This window comes from Miniopterus natalensis, chromosome 7 (genome assembly GCF_054644295.1).
Source record: "Miniopterus natalensis isolate mMinNat1 chromosome 7, mMinNat1.hap1, whole genome shotgun sequence".
Classification (NCBI taxonomy): Eukaryota; Metazoa; Chordata; class Mammalia; order Chiroptera; family Miniopteridae; genus Miniopterus; species Miniopterus natalensis.
The window spans coordinates 2,128,293-2,153,043 of NC_142087.1; the positions used below are offsets into that span (position 1 = coordinate 2,128,293).

The following is a 24,751-nucleotide window of genomic DNA, read 5'->3' on the forward strand; positions in this document are numbered from 1 at the left end:
GCTATCTTTTTAACCTTGTCTTCTGCCTCATCCTAATCATTAAACTATCTCCTAAATTTGATATGGCAAGTACTATCATACTGAACTACCTTTTGCTCACGTTCTTTCCTTTGATTAAGACCCATTTCCACTCTATCACCCGCTATCCAAATTCCTATTTCTCCTGTCAACATAAGAAATGTTCCGACCTGTAGAGATTTTTATGAGTTTGTCAGTGTAAGAAACATTCAAACCTATAGAGAATTTTTGTGAGTTTATTTGAGCCAAACTGTTGACAATTTCCAGGAAGCAAAATCTCAACAGATTGAGAAAATCCTCCAGAAAATGGCAGTTCTGCACCGTATTTTATACATTACAGTCAAAAGAGGAGACATAGCCCTAGCTAGTGTGGCTCAGTTGGTTGAGCGTCCTGTCCTCCCTGGCACCAGCTCCATTCCCCGCCGGGGCGCATGTGCAGGAGGCAACTGATCGATGTTTCACTCTCCCTCCCCCTTCCTCTCTCTAAAAAATCAATAAAAACATTTTTTTAAAAATGAGAGAGAGATGTAAGTGTGTTACATGAAATCCCTTGGTGATAGATTAGGGGATTAGGAAGGCAGGAGAAAGCAAAGCATGGGGTGATGGGGGATGGAAGGGAGACACACAACCTCTGGGATTGGTTAAAAAGTAAAATGATGGACACTTTTTTTTTACACAGGTCGGTCCAGGATAGTTAACAGTCAACAATTAACATGATAACAATAACAATGAGGGGTTTTGTGGTCTCTGCTCTGATTCTGTGACTGCTTTGAGGGGGTCCAGAAAAGGAACTTACTTTGACATTCCAAAGGTATGTTATTGTAGATGCAAAAAGACAATAGACAGGCTCAATGAAGGTAAAGATTGACTTTTGTCAGGGAAGATTCTAGCCTAGGACTACCCACCATAAACTGCTTTTACTTAAAAAGTTTTAATTTCAGACCATCTTATGTGGTTACTTTAGGTCTCTGAGTTTGTAAGGCTGCCATGCAGGCCCCCGCTGAGCTTGTCAGATTAGTATGTGGCCCATTTTTTGTCCACACTCCTAAGTATTCCTGGAAGAGTCCTTTGAGATCCTCTACAATGCCTAGTGATAGAGGGGTGAAGATAGAATTTGAAAAAAAGATTCAGTATAATAATTTATTTTAAAGAAGTGTTTTCTGAATATACTATATATAAAGTAAAATTCCACAAAATTATGACTGCTGGAGCTAATAAAATTGCAGTAATTCCAAAAGGGTTGGAACTTTTCTGTTCTTCAAAGAGGTTGAGCTCCTTTCTAACTCAGGAATTACCCATGTGCTTTTCTTTCTGCCTGTAATGTTCTTTCCCCAACCCAACCTCCTACCTATTCATCCTTCCAAGTGCCAACTTAAATGCGTCTTCAGGAAGGCAGGTGTGAGCCTTCTGTTCCATACTGTCTCATTGCCCCTTCTACTTCTTGACAGGCCTCACTACAGCTGTAATTACGCAGTCAGATATGTGGTGTTGATTTCTCTTTGTCTTCTTCACTAGACCAAACTATGAGGATGGGGGTGTGACTTTTGTTCACTGCAGTGGTGTGTGGCACATGAGTAAACTTTAGTTGCCACAGGGACAAGAGACTTAACAAAAATCGAGAAACCCTGCCCTAGGGACTCTACGGAGCGCACCCACACCTTTCCCACCTCCTTCCCCTGGGTCGCTTTTCCTTGCCTCTCTCCGAAGCTCCAAGGGCCCTTCTTTTGCCTCCGTAACTTGTTTCCTGAGCCCAGTTCTTCTAAGGCTCACTTCTTCTACCTCTGTGACTTTCTAAATAAACTTTCTCTTATATGTTTGAAAGAAAAAAGAAACACTGCCCTAATAACCCAAAGCCCGCTTTTAAAGGATAAGGCGACTGGGACCCAAAGGTTGGGAGAGGTTCTCTCAGGGTCTCAGAGCCAATTCCAAGTAAGGATGTGCACCAGACTGGCTCCAAGTCCCTCCCGCGCTCTCTCCTGGCCCAGGGCCTCTGCCTGTCCTCTCACCGTGGCCTTCATGGCTCGCTGCTCAGTTGCCCCTGAGAAGCCCTTCCCAGCCCCATTCCTCCTGGAGCTGCTGCTCAGCCTCGTGATATACAATTGGCAACACTCCACGGCCACAGCGTTAGTGGTCACTCCTTCGCCCTCTAATCAATCTCATTTGATGCAGGTGACCACTCCCTGCCTCCTGGGTGCGCAGGTAATGGGTGACTGGGTGGCTCCGGCGCTCACCTCCGTCACTGCCGCGGCACTGGCGACAGCGGGTCCTCCGAGGTGCGAGGTTCGAGGTTCGAGGTCCCAAATTCCAGGCCTCACGGTCGCGGCCCCGCCCCCTCCAGGTCTCCCGGGCGCTGATTGGCTGACCCAGCACAGGGGACGAGACGGAGGGGCAGCCACCCGCGCGCCCACCTCGTCTCTACGGGGGCGCGCCCGCGGCACGCGACCGGGTGGGGCCGAGGGTGAGTGACGGCTGCGTGGTCCAATGGGGTGGGCGCGCGCCGCCGCCCGCCAGCTCGGCCCCTGACGCAGGCCGAGGCGCCGCGCCGCTGCTGCTGCGGGCGGCGACGGCTGCACCATGGGCTGGCTGCGGCGGGCTCCCCGGCTGCCGCCCTTGCTGCGGCCGCTCCTCCTGCTGCTGGCCGGGGGTGAGTGCGCGCCGGCAGCGGACAGGCGGCGGCGGGCCGGGCGTGCGGGCGGCGGGCCGCGGTGCTGGACAGCTCCCGGCCGCCAACAAAGGACCGGCGTGGGGCGGGAGCGCGGTCTGGCTGGGCTGTGGCGCCGTCCTTCCGCCGCACGCGCGCTCGCTGGGAGTGGGGGGCGTGGGACGCCCGCGTGTGCCTGCGGTGTGAATGGCTCCACGCGTGAGCGCCACACCCACACATACACACATCAACGAGTGAGCCGGGAGCGTCGCCAGGCGCCTGAGCACGCTCCCTGCGGCGCTGGACGAGGCGCGTTCGGGGCTGACCCCAGGGCTGAGAGGACGAACGGGCCCGCCAGCCTCTGCGACAGCCACACAGGCATGGGAGGCGGCATTTAAAGGTCCCATGGGGCCGCGACAGTGAGCGTGGGGTGGGAGTGTCTGCGGCTGCGAAGGGAGACTGCCGAAGAGCCTCTACATACAGCTGCTGCGACAGTGGGGAGTGTGTTTACGTGTGTTTGGTGCTCCTGGACAGGAGGAGGGGTGTGCCTTTGTGAATGCGTCTCCTAGGCTGTGTCGGGCAACTTAGTTTTATTAGGCGCCGACAAAAAAGAGGTATGGCTGCCTCAGAAGGTCTGTTTGTGACAGTGACACTGCTGGATAGCTCCTGCACAGCTGACAGCAGTAATGCGTGAAAGACCCTCCGAGATGGTTTTCCATTTTGCAGTTACTCCAGGGCACTGGGATATATATGGGTGATGATAGGTTAGGGGTGGAGGACAGATGTGTAATGGTTGTGCTTGTGAGAAAGAGACAGAGTCTGAAAACAGCTTCTCACTGGCAGACTTGGGATTTAGGTGTGTGCGTGGGGGGTGGGGCACAAGGTATGTGACAGCCTGTGAGACAGGCTGCCGCCCAGAATGGGGGTAGGGAAAAGGGCTGTCTGCAAGAGTAGGTCAAATCAGGACATGGCTAAACAGCTTTCTCCACGTGGCTGACAGAGTGAGGGGGAGAGATGTCACCAGTAGATATTAAGGTCTGACTGGTAGTTGGTGTGGGTGAAGAGAACTGGAGTGTGTGCGTGCAGGTGTGTGTGTACTCCTGCATCAGATAGCCAGGAGTGACTCCATTTCCAGTGGACACACATGTAATGTGTTTATATGTAGCAGGGTGCATGGGACACTGGCTAGTAGGCACTTCCCATGCAGTCAACCCACAAAGGTGGGCATGTTGTGCTGTGTGTGTGAGTGGAGGAGAGACTTGTGAAGGGTCTCTTCCTGAGGGGAGGAGCAGTCTTTGCTTGATGGTGGCAGTGAGATGTGCCATTACCATGGTTCATAGTGACAGAATACCAAGAAAAACACCTGGGAGGGGAAAGGGGCCACTCCTGAGCATGTCTCAGGAAGGCTCAGTTTAGCAAGGGTACTTTTTCTCCACTGTCAATCAAGGATGGGTAAGGACCTAAGTGGTGTGCATAGAAAAAGTGTCCACAAGTGTTTCTCTGACACTCACACACACTTACCTCCATCCTTACATATCTTAAATCCTCTTTGAAGAAGGTGAGATTCAACAAATAAATATTGATTAGTTTACTAGTTCTTTTTGTGACAGCCATGCCAGAACTGGTCAGCAAAGTTGTGCAGGACCCATGCACCACTGTAACTGCCTGTACCCTTACATGGCTAGCCATGGATTACTGTGGGCAACTTTTCTCCTTTCTATTTTTTTAAATATATCTTTATTGATTTCAGAGAGAGGAAGGGAGAGGGAGAGAGAAACATCAATGATGAGAGACAGTCATGGATCTCCTGGATCATAGGTCATTGCTCAGTGGCTGAGCCACGCTGGCCAGGATCCCTTCTATTCTTTCTCCCTTTTCCTCCTTCCTATACACACTCCTCGTGACATACATTATTACTTCATGTACAGGCGACGTGCATGTCTAGCAATGTTTCTTTCTTACACACCTTTGTGTGGAAACTCTACAAAAACCCTTCAGCATTGTTTCTCTGACATGTACAGATACACACACGAGTATAAGTATGTATGTGGTAGGATGACAGTGCTGGACAATTTCTGTTGTAGCTGACGCTCCAGGTTTGAGGGCTGTGTAACAGATATTGCTGGGCAGCTACAGTATTGGTGTCTGGCAAAGGCTTAGAGAGATTTGGACTTCAGAGCTGCTGATTAGGAGGAGGGTGGGGATGGAGTTGATGGTGGAAATCAGAAAAGGATGTTTGAATCAGGAGCAAATTGCAGGGGAAATAAAACATGGGATTACTAAAGCCTTGTTTTTTCACTTCCCAAGATGTAAGCCTGCTTCATTTGACTGTTTTTCTGAGTGTGTTTGGGTCAGATTTTCAGTTATTTGAGGCTGATCCTTGAATCCTTTCGTGTCCTTTCTTTTTCTCTCCCTCTGTTGGCAGTGATGAAGTAACAGAAAATTGTAGGTGTTAGAGAAAAAAATCAATTACAAAGTGTAATTCTGAAATTTTAAATCAGGTGGGGTCTCAATTAAGGCAGATTAGTTAAGTGCAAATGTAACTATACATAGAATGGTTAGGTCTCAGCTACTATTTTGATGGGCAAACTTGAAAATAAGTAACCTCTTCTAATTACCTAAATAATTACCCATTGCCAAGGCTTTTGAAAATATCAAGGTCTATAAAAAGAAAAAATAATTATAGGGAAAAATCACTTCAAGAACATGGAACTGTTTATTGGAGAAAGAACGAAAAACCAGATTACTTTTTTTACACACAGCTTTTCAGAAAGGTTATCAAAATCTCTTTTTTTTTAAAATCTGCTTTTTAAAAAATATATCTTTATTGATTTCAGAGAGAGGAAGAGAGAGGGAGATAGAAACATCAATGATGAGAGAGTCATTGATCGGCTGCCTCCTGCATGCCCCCCACTGGGGATCGAGCCTGCAACCCAGGGATGTGCCCTGACTGGGAATCCACCCATGAACCAGGGCCATGCTGGCCAGGCTCAAAATCTCTTAATTCCTGCCAGGCTGTTGGGAAAGGAAGACAAAGAGGGGGTGGGGAGAGAGAAGAGGTAGAGAAAGATTGTGGCTTCTCCGCTTCATAGTAGAGGAGTGAGGTTCAGAGAATGGAGGCATCTCCTAAATTATAGAAATGGTAGGGAATAGACACGGTGAATTCATCAGACCACAGTCCTCTGCACAAAGAACTCCACTGACTAAAAAGTATTTTATCCCCAGAGGTGGGAAATCAACAGGACTGCTGGTCAGACTTTCCTCAAGAGGATGGACTCAGTTTTCTCAAGACCCAAGCTGTCCTAGAGAGCCTGACCAAGGCCTAAAGGCAGTGGCTTCCCTGCCGTCACACCACAGCTCAGCTGAGAGAGGCAGTTCTTAGGTTTTGAAGAGGCAATGTGTGTTTGATCCTTCAGTTGTTTTGTAAAAGGTAAAATTCCAAGAATTTTTAAAATCAGTTTGCACTTTTCTAAAAAAGCTGAAGTAATGTCTTTCCCAACATACCTGCTAGAGACTGGTATATGTCAATAAAGATCTTCACTTCATTGCCCTATCAAAAATTGGCTGCTCAGGTGCCCTTGAAACCTGTAAAATTTTTGCTCTTTAATTATTACAAACATTTCTCATCCAATGACTTGTTTTTCCTGGACTGCATGAATTTTTCCAGATTAGTTTCTTGTATTTTTTCCCCCTATCTAGGGGCATCACCTCTGCAGAGTAGGGCTGATATGTCAGCTGATATCTTATATAAAACTTAGATTACAAATTTTACTAAATTTAGAAATGACCAAACAATGGTCATTTTCCCCGGGGCAGAGGATGTTTCATGTTCATCTTTGTAACCCCAGAGAGGATACAAAGGGGCACGTGCAGGAGGCAACCAATTGATGTGTCTCTCTCACATTGATGTCTCTCTCTTTCCCTCTCTCTCCCTTTCCCCTCCCCCCTCCCTCCCTTTCACTCTCTTAAAAATCAATGGAAAAATAAAATATCCTTAGGTAGGATTAACAACAACAAAATTCAGATAATGCTTGCAAAGCATTTAGCACACAGTATCAATAATGTTAGCTCTTATTATTATAAACATCACAAAAAATTCCATGAGCTGTCAAGTTAGTCACAGTGCACAACAGGGACAGAGTAGGAAATAATTCCTGAAATTCCCTCTTTCCCGCATCTCTGAATATTAGTCGTGGAAAAGAAAATTTGGAGGTCATTTCATCCACCTTCCTCATTTTTTGATTGAGGATACTGAGTGACCCAGAAATTCTAAGCAACTTTCTGGAAGACACACATATATATATAGCAAGTTAGTAATATTTGTGTAATTAAGTTATAAAATTGACAAATATGGCTGTATTTCTATTCTTAGTGAACGGGAAAGAGTAAAAAGATGTTCTTTAATTTTTTTGTTTGTTTATTTTGTAACAAAGATGCCCTTTAATTCATTGTTTTGTAACTTATTTGTTTTGTAAAAATAGAGCCAGATTCAAGATTCTAAACAAACATGTCATTAGCAACACTGAATGAGTTTGACCTGTAACCTCACATGGTTTTTTTAAAGACTGTGTTGAGGATGCCATATTGCTGAAATATAAACCACACTCTTAATGCAGTTTTGGAAAAATTTCAGGCTAGGATAGCAGCAATGTGCACACAAGTTCCTTAAAAGCAGGGACCCCTTCTTGGCTGCATTTGTGCCCCCAGTACCTGGCACAACTGTGGCGAAGAATGGGCGCTCAGTCTATGTTTCTGATTGAGCTGGTGCCTAGCAGATGCTGAGCCAGTCTATTCCTCACTTCTCCTGCCTGTATCCTTTTGTCTCCCCTTTGTCCTGGCCACTGGGAGGAATAAACATTTTGGCTCTTTTAAAATGAGAATGGCATCTCAGAATCCCCTCAAAGTCTCTGGGTGTCAGGACTGTCCCTCAAAGCCCCACCCCCATTTCAGGTCCTTTGATGTGGAGGTGTGTCTTAACCCCACTGCAACCTGTCCTCTCTGGCCTCTCATAACCTTTGGGCTTTTGTGTTTGTGCAGGGGTGTCCCTGGGCGTATATGCAGCTAGGTCCGATGAACCTGGCCCAGAGGGCCTCACCTCCACCTCTCTGCTGGACCTCCTGTTGCCCACTGGCCTGGAGCCATTGGACTCAGAGGAGCCCAGTGAGGCCATGGGACTGGGAGCTGGCCTGGGAGCCCCTGGGTCAGGCTTCCCTAGTGAAGAGAGTGAAGAGTCCCGAATTCTGCAGCCACCACAGTACTTCTGGGAAGAAGAGGAGGAGCTGAATGACTCTAGTCTGGACCTGGGACCCACTGCAGGTAGCTCTCCTTACCTAAGAGTATGTGCTGATTGTAGCTGCTTATGCAAAATGCCAAAGGACCATTTCCTTGCTCAAATCACACCTCTTCTTTCCCCACCAGTTTTTTCTGTACATGAAAGTCAGGCCTCTGAGATTCTGAATATCTTATTGTCTCAGGAGGCCTTTTTCTCCTTAATATTCACTGCTATTTAATGAGCCTGTATTCTGTGCTTATATTATCCCCATTTTACACATGAGAAAATGAAAGCTTAGAAAGGTTAAAAGCATACTTGAGGTCATACAACTGTTCAGATTGTCAAGTCATGATTCAAGCTGAGCTCTTTCCAAGGTCTGGGGTTTGTTTGTTTGTTTTTCTGTACTGTGCTGTATTGTCTCTGTTGAAGGTTCCCAGAGGTGCACACATGCCATGTCCTGCCTTAAGTCTCTCTGGCCCCATCAAGGCATTCTAATTTCCCTGCCCTCAGTCATGGACCAGAGCTGGTTTCTGGACTTACAGAGCATGGACGATGGACATGGGAGACCTGGGCTCAACAGGAATGCACGTACCACAGCTGATTACAGGTGCAACAGAGCTTCCATGCTTCTAGCTACAGCAGCTATGCATATGTCCTTGGCCAGCAGGAGCCCATTTTAAATGTCAGACCGTCAAATTGTGTGTATGCGCGCGCACCCATGCGTGCATGCACATGGGGTGGGGTGTTACAGAATTTAGCCCTAAGTTTTCTTTTTAAAATGTATAATATTTTCGATTTATGTTTTCTAATTACAAAAATAATATATGAAATTTGTAAAAGGAGGCATGATTAGTATCGCTGTTTTATAGATAAGGAAACTGGCTTAGAGAGGTTTAAAAGTGACACTGAATTACACAAGTAATAAATGGCAGAGCTAAATCTCAAATCTGAGACTTCTACTTCAAGATCTGCTGTTTCTTCTCTATATGAAATCATTCATGAGACTACTTTAATTACTACTGCCTGTAATGAATTTTGTAGAAATCAGATCATCAAAGCAGCTGTCTGCTGGGACTTAGACATGGTTTCTATACAGTGAATCCTTGTTGAGATTGTATCTGCTATAAAACGATTTAACCTTCTGAGTCACGGCCCATACCTCAGGCATGTTTCCTAAGAGGAGGACCATCTGACAGAAGCACTTTCACCTAAGCACCAAAAAATAAAATTTAAAAAATCTGTATTTTTATTTTATGCTAGTAATAAATATCATATGAAAATTAGAAAAGGCAAACAAGTTAAAAGAAGAAAATAAAAACCATCTATAATCCCATCACCCAGAGTTAACAAATGTTAACATGTTGTTGTATATCTTTCTGAACTTTTCTCATATGGGAAATACATAAAATATATGCTTTGACAAAAAATTAGAATTATAGTGTACAGATCTTGCTGTATCAGTTACCAACATCTCTCCAAGCCAGCAAATACAGCTTTCCAGCCTCATCTGTAAGGCCAAAATAGTATCTCAAGTGTAATGGGCTCCCAGTTCTCAGTCTACCCCCTGCTGTGTGAGAGCTGGATGGTTTCCAGTCTTTGTTATGTGAACTCTGCTATGATGGGAATCCTTAAAACCAAATTGTTATGAACACCCTTAATTGTTTCCTTAGGGTACACTTCTAGATGTGAAATTGTGGGTTCAGAATGTTTGTTTTTAAAGCTTTTCATTCATATTGCCTCCCCCTCCGAAATGTGGCCTAATTTCTGTTCCGGTCAGCACAGATTCAATAATGGCTATTATCTTTATAAATAAATAAATAAATAAATAAATAAATAAATAAATAAATAAATAAATAAATAAATAAATAAATAAAAAATATATATATATTAAAGTTGGTAGGTCAAAAAATTTATCATCTTGCTTAATTTACATTTCTTTCATGACTACTGAGGCTGACCATTAAAAAGTAGCTTTTAATTATACTGAAAGCTTCTTCCCTTGCACCTCTGTTTTATGCAAATCTATTATGAATTTTGTGAGTGTTTTTATATTAGCATCCAGTTGAATACTGGCTTGAGTGTTGCACTCAGGGGACAGTTTTCAGTGTTTTGACATTAATCTAAAGGGATATTTAAAGTGATTTTCAAGGCCACTGGCCCTGATGCCTGTTTTAATTCCATGTCTTAAACAGAGGAATCAGCTCATTAATATTTAAGCTGATGCCAAAGGTCATGCATGAAATATGGCTTTCCCAGAAGGAGGAAATAAAGTCCAGTGTGGCCTTCATAAACTGGGGAACAAGACCTACAAAACTGATGAACCCTGGCCGGTGTGGCTCAGTTGGTTGGGCGTCTCCTTGTGGACCAAGAGATTATGGATTCCATTCTCCATCAGGGCACATGCCTGGGTTTCAGGTTCAGTCCCTGGTGGGAGCATGTACAGCGCATTCTGTGAGTAAGGGAGGCAACTAATCGATGTTTCTCACATCCATGTTTCTCTCTCTCTTTCCCTTCCTCTCTTTTTAAAATCAATGAAAGCATGTCCTCTGTGAGGACTTAAAAAAAAAACCCACAAAAAACTATAATGAAATATAAGAAGAAGAAAATGCAACATGTTCTATTTAGGGAATGAAAGCCAGCCCCATAGTGAGATTAAAAGAAAAAAAAAGGCCTGGAAAATCCAAGTTGTCTAGAGATCTGGAGCTTCATCATAGTGACCTCTAGTGGCCTCTGAGCCATCTATCACATCACCTGGGGAGAATGTAACTTAAGTGCTGTGATAAATAATGTTACCCGACTCAAGAACTACTTTACATTTTGCCTCAGTTAGCTTCTAGTTAGTGAATCTTAGTTCCAGAAATTCATTCAGCAAATATTTGTTGTGTAACTACTCGGTTGATTTTGTATAACCACTGTTAAAACTGGAGAATCCAGAGTTTTCATAAGGGAAAAAAATATTAACAGGAAGGGTTTCAAATGAGGAATAATTACTGTTGGTTGTTCAGCCCCAGGGAGAGAAGGCTAAATTAGGGCAACTAAGACAATATTTAGGGGGTTTTTCCCTGAGGGAAATGCTTCCCAGGTGTTCCTTAGTAGGTAAAACAGAAATGGGCTTAAGTTGTAAATGGACCATCACAGTTAGATTTAAGGATATTAGGGAGAGAGAAAAAAGCCAACAGCATAGCAAGTCCTCTCTAAGGAGGCCAAGACATGTTCTTGAAGAGGATTGTGAACTCCCCTTTTCTAGACTTACTAGCCACCTGCCAGAGGGCTGAGGCCATCAGATAGCCTCCTAGGTCCCTTCTAGTGTTAGGACCCTAGGCTCCTCTTAGTCCCATTATAATAGGCTGACCACAGATATACCTACTGCAAGCTAGATTGTGTGGAAAGCTTAGAGGAATGCAAGACATGTAGTGTGACTTTCAGAGATTGCCTTGGGAGAAGAGTACCTTCCATGGGCCAGGTGATTTTGCATTCACTATGTCATTTCATCTTAGCCTCCTGTCCCAGAGGGGTGGGTGTACAAAGCCTAGAGGCCAGTCATCCAGAATTCCAATCCCCATCTGCAAAACTCTGAAGCTTGACCTTGGCTCTCACATTTCATCAGGTCTGATGATTCAAGCCTAGCTTTAAAGAGATTGGCTGTGGCCAGAGGTGCAGATGAACTGGGAGAGGTAATGTTACTGCTGTCAGTTTGCTTTTCTCTGCATCTGAAGACATCTGAGTGCTGGCCTGACCAGGAGGTGTCCTGAAAGACTGGCTTTGATCACACATGAGCCTGAGTTTTACAACTTTACAACATGACAAATTTAGCTTAAAAGCTTAGAGAAAGTATCCTCTACTCTCCAAGCTTTTGTTTCCTCATCTCTAAGAGGAGGTGATGGACCCTTGGATCTTGTAGGGCCCCTATCTGATACCCTGTGTCTGGAATGGGGGACTGGATTTTCCCCAGGACTTACAGAAGATATAGTTTCCAGTGATGGCCACCAGAAGGACTGCAGCTTCATGGCATTGTTGCCTGGTGTGTCACCGAAGGAAGGAAGTTCATGAGCCTGGGGGCGGGGCAGACAGTGAGAGGACTGAACTAGCTTCTTCTGAGTCCCCTTGCAGCTTAGCCATTCCTTGACCTTCCACACTTTGAAGCCAAGCTGGAACCTCCCCCTGGAAAGCCTGAGCTCTGGGGGACCTTTCGCATCTCTTTAGTGCCCCAGGTGTCCATACCCTCCTGGGAACAGGCTTTTACTGGCTTTCTTGCAGCCTTCAGCATGTCTCTTGGGTATCTCTGCTTGTTCACACCTGTGTTCAGGTATGGGGCATGTGGGGAGTGCTCTGTAGGTATGTCTTTATCTCAGACAGGCTTTTGGCATTTGTGGGACCCTACTGTTCCACCTCCAGATGCTTGCAGTAGATGGAACAGGAAGGCAGAACAATAAAAGTTGCTACCTAGATATAGTTTTTGATATTTCTAATGAATTTCCAACAAAACTGGTCTATATTTTTCATGTTGTTATCCTGAAGAGGCCTAGGATTCATTGAAAAGTCAGAAAATTTCCTGGTTTCTAGGAGTCTCCTAATTTCTCTGCTTCAAAATATAATCCCTGGAATAGCAGGGAGAATAAAATCCCCTCTCCCACTACTAACAGTGCCCCTGTAAGTCCTGGAAGCCTTTAAAAGCTGTGGGCTCATCCCTTGGCCTCTGGCTAGCTCTCCTTGTGTCTTTTTCATTTCCCAGTCAAGGCCTGAGTTATAGAGTAAGGGCACAGTTCAGGAACCATGGTCAGAATCTATGGGTCTCATCTGTTCCTATGAACAGAAGGTCCCTAAACCTCATAAGGGGAACCTTTTCTAATGGGGCCTTCTTGGTGAAATCCTCAGATGAAGAAACACAAATTATGAAAACAGTGGAGAGGATATCCACAAATTATTAACAAGGGCTATCTCTGAGGGGTGTAATCATACAACCTGTCTACTTTATGCATTCTGTATTCATGGAATTTTGGCATCAGAGTTATGTCATTTTTATTATTATGAAGGAAATGAGGCCCAGCCTGGCCTTTGTTTCCCCTGCAGCCTGCCCCTTCCCCTTACCCAGATGTATTTCCCACTCTTTACCGACATGACCAATAGTGTGGCCTCCACATTGTCCCCCCCCAAGAGTCTCGTGGTTCTTTATATCATCTGCTCAGCAAATACTGAACAAATCAATGAATAATAAAACCAGTGAATGAATTTTCCATCTCTGTCTTTAGATTATGGTTTTCCAGACTTGACTGAGAAGGCAGGTCCCATAGAGGACACCAGCCAGGGTCAAGAGGCGTCCAGCCTCCCCCCTCCCTTGCCTAAGATGAACCTGGTAGAGCCACCCTGGCATATAGCTCCTGGAGAGGAGGAAGAGGAGAAGGAAGAGGTAGAGAAAGAAGAGGAAGAGGAGAAGGAGGAACTGCTGCCTGTAAACAGAGCCCAAGAAGAAGCCCAAACTCAGGTCCACGACTTGTCTCCCACCAGCAGCAGCCAGACTCCCCTGGCTCCCAAACACAGGCATGAAGATTCTGGGGACCAGGCCTCCTCAGGTGTGGAGGTAGGGAGCAGCATGGAGCCAAGCCTGTCACCACCCTCATTCACCCCAAGCACAGTGACCCTGGGGGGTCAGGACTTCACCAGCCAGGAGACAGGGGGCACAGTGCTGCCAGCTGCAGGGCATGAGGTAGAGTTTGAGGCTCCTCAGGAGGCCATTGAGGAGGCTACTATAGGAATCGCTGTATTGGCTGGCACGCAAGGGGAGGTGCTGTCCTTGGCCTCATTCCCTCAAGCAGAAGCCCCCAGTGGGGCTGAAACCCCAAATGAAGACCCCCTTTACCCTGGAGCTTCAGCTGCTTTACCCCTGGCCCCCCAAGACATGGAGCTGACACCTTCCTCTACTACCTTGGGACAAGAAGACCTCAGCCAGCAGCCCCAGGAAAGGCAGGCTGCCGAAGCTCAATCCAGAATCCCCTGGGATTCTACTCAGGTAACATGGAGGCGGGTGCAGGCCATTGACTACCTTGGGGCTGTGCTGTGGTGGGAGGTCTGCCAGGCCAAGCATAGAAGCCCTTGAAACCATGTAGAGCCTCAGCAGAACTGTTAGGGATGCACAGCTCATGGCTCAACAGTGGGTGTCCTCACCACACTTACATGCAAAGTAGAAGCTTTGGAAGAGTCTGGTCCTTGGCCTGGTTTTCATTTATTCTGGTGCTACTGCTGCTACCCTTGGCTTCCACACTGCTTATGACAGTGGTGAGAGTTTGTGCTTGACCTGTGTTCTCCCCAGCTGTGTTTCCATGCCCACTATCACACGTACAGTTGCCCTCTGCTCCTCTCCTCATCATCCTTGCCCAGTACACACACACACACACACACACACACACACACACGCCTAAGTCAGTGCTCATACCCTCCAACACCAGAAGGAAAGGAAAGGGGTCCTAAGTTTCCAGCCTGTGCATCTGGTCCACAGGCATGTTTTTGTTTGCCCTACAGAACGTTGAAAACAAGTTTGTAGCTGGGGCAAGCCCCTTGTAGTCTGGCCCTCTTGGCACAATTTCCTCTTCCTTTGTGTCACTCCCGGACTCCTCCTCTCTCTTGCTCCCTAAAGACATGTGGGTTTGTGAACCTTGGGTTGGATCCTGGGCATGTCACCTTGCAGAGGCTGTCAGCTCCCATCTAGTTATCCCAGACCTATACCTGGCCTTCACCTCCTAGCTTCTCAAAGTGTTTCTACCGATGCTCTCTGGATGCCTTTCCTTATGCCTTTATAACTGTCACTCTTATTTCTGTTTCATTGTACAGGTGGTCTGCAAAGACTGGAGCAATCTCGCTGGGAAAAATTACATCATTCTGAACATGACAGAGAACATAGACTGTGTGAGTGCCGAGTTAGGCTGAGGACTGCAGGCTGAGATTGGAGGCAGGCGGGCAGAGTGGGGGCAGTGGGCAGGCACTGGGGAAAGGGCAGTGGATGGATAGAAGCCTTAGCTATTAAGTCAGAGGGGACAAGCCTAACTCAGAGGATGAATCCATCAACATCCAAGAAGGCAGTGCTTTCATATTTTCAAATTTCTAAGGGCTCTTTTGTTCTTGTCCCCTCCGTTTTTCATTTAAAGGAGTAGTTTTGCTCAGGTGTGCAATATCTTATCTCTCTGAGGATATTGAAGTTTTTTTAAAAAAAATCTTTTCTCCCTGTATAGGTTGCTTTCCCCATTTCTTTGTTTCAGTCTCAGTTTTTCCACATGCATACTCTTCTCAAATGTCTGGTGGTGTTTGCCTCCAGAAAATTGGTTGGAAGCTGAGAGTGGTGGTGGAGTTAACTGTGGCTTCTCAGGAGGGTTGTCTGACTGGGTCATTTCATTAGAAAATTTCTGATTTCAACATCGTTAGGTCCTTCCTCCTAGGTGATTAGATTATTTGAAAAGGGAACTTCTATTCTACTGGGAATATAAAGGACTAGTTGCCAGTGTTGTGGGAGCCAGGGTAGCGAGAGGGCTGGGTGTCTCAGTATTAGGAACATGTGTGCATGAATATATTTTACTCCCCTTGTTTACAGTGTGAGCCCCCTTCCATAGTTGTGCCTGGTGTCTGCTAGGTTAGAGACCCTCTGTTTTACCCTCTTTAAAGAATAAATTTCCAGTCTTCTGCTAGTGGGAAGGGACATTTGTCATCTGTGCAGTGTTGGGGAGATGGAACTAGGGATTCAGCTGCTGCCTAAATAGTCTTTCAGTTTTTCTATATTTAGTACTGTTTCATCCCTTCTTGCAAAGTTAACCAGTGCTGCTTATTCCAGAGCATTTGGGAAGTTCGACAGTATAAATCTGATTGCTTCTCAGCTTTCTCTGTTTTGGCTTAAGATTCAGCTCTTCAGGGCTTGCTAAATCAGGGGACTTTTTTTTTAAGTTAAAAAAAGTTTCAAATTTTTCAATTAAAGTTTACATTCATTATCATCCTTTATTAGTTTCAGATATACAGCAAAGTGGTTAGAAAATCATGTACTTTACAGGGTGATCCCCCCATGCTTGAAGTGCTCGCCTGGCCCCATACATAGTTATCATGGTATTATTGACATATTCCCTATGCGGTAATCTATATCTCTGTAACTATTCTGTGACTACCAATTTATACTGCTTAATCCTTCCGCCTTTTCTCCCAGCCCTGCTACCCCCTTCCCTCTGACAACTGTCAGTCTGTTCTCTGTATCTATGAGTCTTTCTATTTTGTTTATTTTGTTCTTTAGATTCCACATATAAGTGAAATATATAGTATTTGTCTTTGTCTTACCTGTTTCACTTAGCATAATATCCTCTAGATCTATCCATGCTGTAGCAAAAGGTAAGATTTCATTCTTTTTTTGGCTGAGTAGCATTCCATTATGTAAATGTACCACAACTTTTTTATCTACTCATCTATCACTGGGCACTTGGGTTGCTTTCATATCTTGGATATTTTAAATAATGCTTCACTGAATGTAGGAGTGCATATATACTTTCGAATTAGTGTTTTGGGTTTCTTCAATATATTCCCAGAAGTAGAATTGCTGGGTTATAAGGCAATCCATTTTTAATTTTTTGAGGAAACTCCACACTGTTTTCCATAATAGTTGCACCAATTTGCATTCCCACCAGTAGTGTACTAGGGTTCCCTTTTCTCCACATCCTCACCAGCACTTGTTTGTTGATATATTGATGACAGATATTCTGACAGGTGTGAGGTACTATCTCATTGTGTTTTTGATTTGCATTTCTTTGATGATTAGTGATGCTGAGCAACTTTTCAGCTAAATCAGGAAATTCTAACTCATCCATCCAGACTTTGTTGCTCTTGTCTCTTCTGTTTTGTTTTGGCTTTGGCTTTGTGGTTTTAGACTTTACAAAATTCTTTAATCTTGTTTAGTCACTTTGGGGGAAGTGAAAGTACATGGGTATGTTTAATCCAAAAAGTGACCATTGGCCCTGACCTGTGTTGCTCAGTGGTTAGAGCATCAGCCCATGCACTGAAGGGTTGTTGGTTCGATTTCCAGTCAAGGGCATGTACCTCTATTGCAGGTTCAATCCCCAGCCAGAGTGTGTGTGGGAGGCAACCAATCGATGTGTCTCCCTCACATCAGTGTTTCTCTCTCCCTCTCTCTCTCTGTCTCTCTCTCTCTCTCATTCACTCTCTCACTCTCTTTCCCCCTCCATCCCTCTCCTCCACTCTCTCTAAAAAGCAATGGAAGAAATATCCTCCTGTGAGGATAAAAAAAACAAAAACCCCACCAAAAGGACCATTGAGTTGTTTTCTTTTTCCCAGCATCATTATAAATGGATGGATTTTAACATACTGATACATTTTAATCCATCACAGTTATTCTTACTGATGCTCAAATGCCCTGCCTTTGGTCAGTGAAAGTCTCTTTGAGTTGGCTTCTGAGTCCTTTTGACCAACCTATTAGTTTTTGGGAGTTTCCTTGCTTTGTGGCATAATAAGATGTTCCAGGCTCATTTTGTATGTTCCCTCCCCCAGAATCAGAATCAGCATTTCTCCAAGCTCTCATTCCTCTTATTGAAAAATGGTAGAGACCACAATAAAGGTAGTGTAAACCCTTTAATATTTGGTATGCATGCTTGAACAATAAAGTCTTAAGATAATATATCTCTTCTCTTTCCAATAACACATAGATATCAAAATGCTTTAATTTTGCTTTCCCTGTTTTTATCTTGTTAGTCTCATATAATATTTGATGACTACCTAGTTAGTCATTTTTTTATGGCAGATATTTTGATTGTGTAAAAAAACTAACAAAATTTGCCATCTTAATCATATTTTTTAAATTTTATTTTTGTTTAAAATATTACAGATGTCCCTTTTTCTCCCCAATGACCCATTCCACCCCGTCCCACCCCCCTCCCCAGTCCTTCTCCCCACCATTGTCCGTGTCCTTGGGTTGTGCATATATGCATATAAATTCTTTGGTTAATCTCTCCCCCTCCACCCACCCTCCCTCCTTCATCCCTCTGACATTCGTCAGTCTCATCTATGCTTCCATGTCATTGACTTAATCATTTTTAAGTTTACAATTTTGTTAAGTATATGCACATTGTTGTGAAACAGGTCTCCAGATCTTTTTAATTTTGCAAAACTGAAACTCTGTACCCATTATACACCTCCCCATTCCTCCCCCTCTCAGTCCCTGGCAACCGCTATTCTTTCTGTCCCTATGACTTTGACTACTTTAGGGACCTCATAGAAGTGGAATCATACAGTGTGATTCTTTTTGTGACTGGCTTACTTCACTTAGCAGAATGTTCTCAAGGTCCATCATGTTGTAGCATATATCAGAATTTCCTTCTTTTTAAGGCTAAATAATAGTCCATTGCGTGGATAGACCACATTTTGCTTATCCATTCATCCATCAATGGATATTTGGGTTTCTTCCATCTCTTGGCTATTGTGAATAATGCTAGTGTGAACACTGCTGTACAAATATCTCTTTAAGACCCTGATTTCAGTTCTTTTTGTGTAGACCCAGAAGCGTAACTGCTGGGTCACACTGTGATTCTGTTGTGACTTTGTGAGGCACTGGTGTACTGTTTTCTGCAGTGACTGCACCATTTTACATCCTCATCTTAGTGTCGGTGGCCTGGGAGAAAAGCCCTGGCTTTGGAACCTAAATAATCTGGGTTCAAATCCTGGTTCTGCGGTTTAGCAGCTTTGTGACCTTTAGCTAAATACTGCACCTCTCTGAGCCTCAGTTTCCCCATCTGAAAATGTGGGCATTAGTCCTAACAGCCTGGGCTTACTGTGAGGATTAAGCCAGGCAGACAGCTGGACCCAAGAAAATGTGGGGCATGCACACATGGTGGAGCAAAGTGTTCCAGCATGGAGTGGGAAGGCACTGCCCATGGCAGGAGGGTAGGGTTTTTTGCAAGCAGTAGAGCTGCTTGGCCACAGTGCATTCTGTGTACCCTGCTCAGGCAGGTGAGGGCATGCACCCCTTACACATACACATATACTTACACGTACACGTACACGTGCACATACACATACACATATGTGAAGATGGTAAGAACCATTTTAGGAACTAGGACTTTCCTAGCTGCATATGGCTATCTCCAGGTACCAGTCTTCTTCCAAATTCAAAACTGAGTTGGGTTTCTGTTAGGCCAGTAAGTGCCAAGGCTTGAGCCTGAACCTGGCACTTGCCATGGTAATGAGGAACTTTACCCTGGTGGCCTTCAGGTTGATATGACATCCATGGAAAGCTCATTAGTTTGGGCTCTAACAGAAAGGAGTCTAGGAGTGTCAGGGGTACCTGAGGGGTGGCCTGGTGAGATGCCTGTGCCTTATGGCAGCCCTGGCTTGCAGCTTTACAGAAGGGCACTCAAGAGAGAGCTGAGCAGCTGGCAGAGGGGTGTCTGGCAGGGACCTTTGGAGGCCGAGAGCAGGGGATTGTTGATTTCCCAGGTACAGGAGGGAGAAGGCTGCTGGAGAGGAGCTAGGAGTTGGAGGAGATAGGGAGTGGGTAGCAGTCACAGGGCCAAAGAAGGGTTTCTTCCCAGATGGGGCTAAGTAGGGACAATCACAGGCTGGGAGCCAGAGGCAGGGTCCTGGTCTCCAGCCCCAGCCTGAGCTTCTGCCACTCACTGAGTTTCTGCTCAGTGCTAGCATCTTGCTTTTAAAAAATTATATAATTACATATATACAGGGTCAAGAAAATCTAAACAGTACAAGAGAGTGTCAGATGAGAAAGAAGTCTCCTAACACCCCTCCTCTTGCTCCCAGCCTTGCTTCCAGAGGGAGGGGGTTACCATTTTAACCATTTCTGATTAGTTCTTCTGTATCACTACCACTATTAGAGAACTCAGACATCTTTCATGATTCTCCAATTTTGGGCTGTATCTCTACAATGACAGCACAGTTAGACTGCTTCCCACCTGTCCTCCTGGTCTTTGGTGACTGTACAACTGCAAAAATCTTTTGGTTTTTTTATCCCTGCATCCCAAAATATTCATCCCTTGCACTACACACTTGAACACACAGGCACCATGAGCAGTCTTCCATACTCCTTCACATGCTACACACCCACTTCCTGGACTTATCGTATGTGGGCATATGTGTACCCCCAGCTCAACTGTGAGTATCCCTGGACAGGCCCCACGCCCTCCTCATGGCGAAAAGCCAAGGTGGGAAGGAGCACCTGGATACCTGTAGGGAACAACTCACAGTCCTGTCGAAGGTGAAGCTCACAGCCTTTCGAGTGGTCCAGTGTAGCCCCCTCTGAAATAGCCGGATGGCCTTTCCCAGTGTTTGGCTGATGGGTGGAGGTTGGAGTGGGGGCTGGGCCTAGAGGCAGGGGTCATTAGAGCTATCTCCCTCACTGAGTATAGGCTTTCTTTCTGCCCCTATAGGAGGTGTTTCGGCAGCATTGGGGGCTGCAACTCCTGGCCCTGGTGGAGGAGGTGCTACCCCGCCATGGTAACGGCCACCACGGGGACTGGCACATCTCCCTGAGCAAGCCCAGTGAGAAGGAGCAGCACCTTCTAATGACCTTGGTGGGCGAGCAGGGTGAGCGGGGGGGAGGGGCACCCACAGGAGGGGGGATTGGCATGACTGGGGAGAGGGTCCAAGAAGATAGTGGGAGGCAGGCCAAATCAGCAGACCTTTCCCAAGGCCATGGGAGCTCTCCTGCAGAACTGTGGGAAAGTGCAGCCAGGGCTTTTGGATGTGGGATGGGCTTTTAGGATAGCAGGATGAGGTGCTTCTTGGACTCCCTAGTTTAGGATCCAGGAGTACCAACAAGCTTGGAGGCAGGGGGAGGAGGAGGGTAGGAACATTGGGAATAGGAGGGGGAAGAGGTGTGGTTTCAGTACAGCTGCCTGACAGTGGCACTGTGCACTTTGTGGTGGGCTGAGAAGGGGTGTGTTCAGAATGCAGCCTTAATGAGGAGCTGTGGAGGTGACCGCCTGGTATCACAACTGTCACTTAGTAGGCACTTGCTAAATCTTTTTAATGAGTCGATCAATGGGCAGCAAACAGAGAGTGGTTGTGCATGCACCATGAGATCTATGTGTGATCAGGAGCCAGGGAGTGAGGCTCTAGAAGCTCAGGTCAGAGATTGTCTAAGGGGACCAGGAGTCCGTAGGGGGAGCACCTCAGTGGTCAAGGCTGTACTGATGATGATGTCTCCCCCCAGGGGTGGTGCCCACTCAAGATGTCCTTTCTATGCTGGGTGATATCCGCAGGAGTCTGGTGGAGGTAAGAGGGCAGGAACAAGTTCCTCTCCTGTTCCTTAAAGCTCTGGGTACAGGGCTGCCTTCCTTGAGGGTAGGAGGGTGACCTGCACCATGTAGTGCAAAGGAGCAAAACACAAATTCTTGCTCTAGCTCTTCCTTTCAGGCCTCCTAAGACACAGTTCCCGTGGAAGAGACAGAATATATGAGCACTTAACTATCAACCACACTGTGCATGGGATAGCCAGGGGACAGCCAGGTGGGAGTTTTCTGAGTAGATAGTGGGAGAAACACTGGCCAAGGAACTGTTCAGAAGCCTGGTAGGCGGGAGCACGCGCTGTGGGTGTCGAACCACAGGAGAAAGCACAAGAGGCCTGGACATTTTTCGGAAACCATGGGAGTATGCAGTGCTTGGCCAGCTGGGGGCCAACTGGGGTGGAGGGGCAGGGCTCAGGGCACAGCAAGACAGCCCTGCCTTCTTGAGATTCACCCCCAACCCAGTACCTGGCCCATCCTGGAGACCTTGGCTAAGGAGACAGGCTGGCCACCTGTGCAGAGAGGAGCAGAGCAGGACCCTATTGTTCCTCCTGCTCCTCATTCCACTTCCCTTCTTGAGGACAGTCACCATCTCTAACAAAACCCCTTCCACTCACTGTGAAATCCAGTGATCTGTCATTAGTCTTCCTCCTTATTGAGGGCTGTGCAATATTTGACAGCAAAGATGAGCTATGCAGGACTGTGGTCCTGCCTTCTCATCTAGTACACACAGGGCTAAAGAGTGGATTCTGTGGGGGTTCTGTGTGTTTTTTTATTAGCATATTGAATCCTTACTGAGTGCTAGACTGTGCTCAGTTCTTTCACCACCACCACCCCAGGGCTTGTGAGCATTTAGTAAGACACCCTGTTGAGTGCTGTTGGTATCCATTTAAGGTTAGAGCTGAGGCCCAGGGAAGGGCCCCGACTCACCTGAGATTGCACAACTAGTAGTAGCAAAGCCAAGCTCTGGACCAGGCCTGAAGTACTCAAGACCCTGGTCTTTCTCAGCGCTCTATCTATACCGAGGGCTGTTCTGATTGTGTCTGGGTTTGTGAACCCCGCGAGCTGGTGGGAAAAGGCTGGCCTTGACCTTTTTTATAGACCCTCCTGCCTCTTCTCCCAGCCCCTGGGTATTCTGATTTTACTGGACACTTCATACTGACTGATGTGGCCAAAGGTATGCCGGGCCTTTGGAATGTATTAGTGGGCAAATTTAGCAAGTTGTAGCAAGAAATATGGACCCTTGATAACTTAAAAAGTCAATAGAGGAACATACTGGAAATACATAGGTGGTTCACAGAAACCAAAGAAGAGTTGAATACCTGGCATTAGATAGAGAAGTGCAAGGCAGAGAGGGGTCCCCCAGGTTCCTGCACCGGGAGCCAGGAGAGAGCACCACCCTGGCACCTGTCTTCTGAGGAGATCACTTTACCTTCTCTGCTCCCTTTCTGCCTGGATGCTGATCTGTAGAGAGAGCATCTGCTGGGCTGGGTCAGGGCACTGCAGCCTCTAGACCAGAGAAAGCAGGCCCACCCAAGACAACTTGCAGTGTGGGAGTGGGGTTGGGCAGCTAAATACCATTGGTGACCACTCCTGTGGGAAGAGGGAGGAAGCTGGGAAGCTAGAGTGGCCATGATGTGGGCTGTCCCCAGCATCTCCTGCACTGTCTCTGGCCCATTATGGCCAGGCTGATACCAAAATACCCACCCCCCGGGTGGAAGCTGTGTCCCAGGGGCCTAATTCAATGCTGGTGTGTGGTGGAGAATGTGTGGCAAGGGGATCACAGCTGCCCTTGTCTCTTTTCTTCTTTTTTAAACTGGTGGGACAGTGTGAGACTCCATCTAGTTTGGATCATGACTGGCAGCATGGGGGTGGGCAGCCTCACTGGGGGGATAGGGTCACAACCAGATGGATTTCAAGCCAGACTTCTTCCCCAGCGGGGTCAGGGTCAGGCAGTGCCATGGTGGGAATGTGAGGAGAGGCAGGGAATGGAAATGTAGGGTAGAGAGGCTTGGAGCTGCCCCCAGGTGAACAGGGTAGGCATAGGGGAGAGAGAGTCCCTCATGAGCATAGATCCAGGCCTTTAAGGGAGCTTTAGGAGCCAGGAGTGTGCCAGCTCTTTCTCAAAGCCTGTCCCTGTTCCTAAGCCCCAATCCCATGGGGTGGGAGTCATGGAACCCCAGAACCTCAGCTGAGGAGCCTGGCCCCTCCCACCCCCAGATTGGCATCCAGAACTACTCCACAACAAGCAGCTGCCAGGCCCGGGCCAGCCAGGTGCGTAGTGACTATGGGACACTCTTTGTGGTGCTGGTGGTCATCGGCGCCATCTGTGTGATCATCATTGTGTTGGGCCTGCTCTACAACTGCTGGCAGCGACGGCTGCCCAAGCTCAAACATGTGGTGAGTGTGGGGTCAGGTGGGGCAGAGGTCATGGGCTGGGGGCGTGCTGGTGGAGATGGGAGTGCCCAGCAAGCTCTGTCATCTGCAGACTCAGTGTCTTCATCTCAGGGTGACAGGCGGTAATTGTTCTGGGAATGGGGTACTGCAGGTGAGGCCATTTGTCCAGTGCCTGCATCTCAGTCAACCTGTACAGGACACCAGCCGCACCCCAGGAGCCCTCCATGGCACCAGCCCCTCCTGGGGCAGAGTGACCCTGCAGGCCTGAGTTCAGCAGGATGTCTCACTAGAGAAGCCCTAGGTCAGCAGGGCTCAGGGGTCAAGAAAAGACTCCCCACAAAGGAGAGGGCAGGGCAAGACTCCCATTTTTTCAGGAGTTCCCTGGAGTCTATGAGGAGGCTGTTGGGAGGTATCAGCTGGTGTCCAGGAGGCTTCGCGCTTGTTTAGTCAAAGGATCGGTAGAATTATTTTAAGAAAGGAGTTGGGCTGTGGAAACAGAAGGGAAGTGGCATCTGTCGAGGGTCCCTGGGGTTCCCTGTGTACGGTTTTACAGACTAGGGAAGGAGCAATGAAGTGACTTGTTCAAGGTCACAGGCTAGGCCAACGGGGCACGTTGGTGCAGCTGGTGGGTTGGGCAGGGGCCTGGCCCAGGTGCTCGCCCAGCAGCCTGGTCCTGGTCCTGGCCCCGCAGTCGCACGGCGAGGAGCTGCGCTTCGTCGAGAACGGCTGCCACGACAACCCCACGCTGGACGTGGCCAGCGACAGCCAGTCGGAGATGCAGGAGAAGCAACCCAGCCTGAACGGCGGCGGGGCCGTGAACGGCCCGGGGGGCTGGAGCGCGCTCATGGGGGGCAAGCGGGACCCTGAGGACTCAGACGCGTTTGAGGAGGACACGCACCTGTGAGGGCTTGCGCGCCGGCGCCGCGCCCTGACCAGCGGGGCGAACCCAAGGCGCACAGTTGTGCCCCCTCCTTCTCGCCTCCACCCCCCGCAGCCAGGTTCCCGGTGCCGGCTCCTCCCGCTCCCTACCCAAAACAGTCTTGGCACAGCCCTCCCCACCCCCACCCGATGTCCCGAGGGGCGGGCCCCGGGACCCCCATTAAAACTGCCCGGAGCCCACGCCGGGCCCAGCCCGTCCGCCTGCCCGACTGG

General features: G+C 47.2%; 1 protein-coding gene across 2 annotated transcripts; it reads left to right on the top strand.

The window, feature by feature from the left end:
• The first annotated feature begins 2,587 nt into the window (after positions 1-2,587).
• PODXL2 (podocalyxin like 2) lies at positions 2,588-24,649 on the top strand. 2 transcript variants are annotated; one of them, XR_015714796.1, is made up of 8 exons: positions 2,588-2,662; positions 7,697-7,975; positions 13,181-13,938; positions 14,757-14,831; positions 20,345-20,488; positions 21,130-21,191; positions 23,423-23,602; positions 24,291-24,379. XR_015714796.1 is itself a non-coding variant. In XM_087818683.1 (8 exons), exons 1-8 carry the CDS (start codon positions 2,593-2,595, stop codon positions 24,501-24,503), a joined length of 1,794 nt encoding a protein of 597 aa, XP_087674809.1. In that variant the 5' UTR covers positions 2,588-2,592; the 3' UTR covers positions 24,504-24,649. The 2 variants fall into 2 exon arrangements, 1 of the variants encoding a protein (XP_087674809.1); XM_087818683.1 differs by having other exon boundaries at positions 20,345-20,501; positions 24,291-24,649.
• Positions 24,650-24,751: the final 102 nt, after the last annotated feature.

Coding starts and splice junctions, on each gene's coding strand:
- PODXL2 (XM_087818683.1), top strand. CDS start 2,593: ATGGGCTGGCTGCGGCGGGCTCCCCGGCTGCCGCCCTTGCTGCGGCCG. Junction 20,502..21,129: donor GACCTTGGTGGGCGAGCAGG/GTGAGCGGGGGG, acceptor GTCTCCCCCCAG/GGGTGGTGCCCACTCAAGAT. Junction 21,192..23,422: donor TCCGCAGGAGTCTGGTGGAG/GTAAGAGGGCAG, acceptor TCCCACCCCCAG/ATTGGCATCCAGAACTACTC.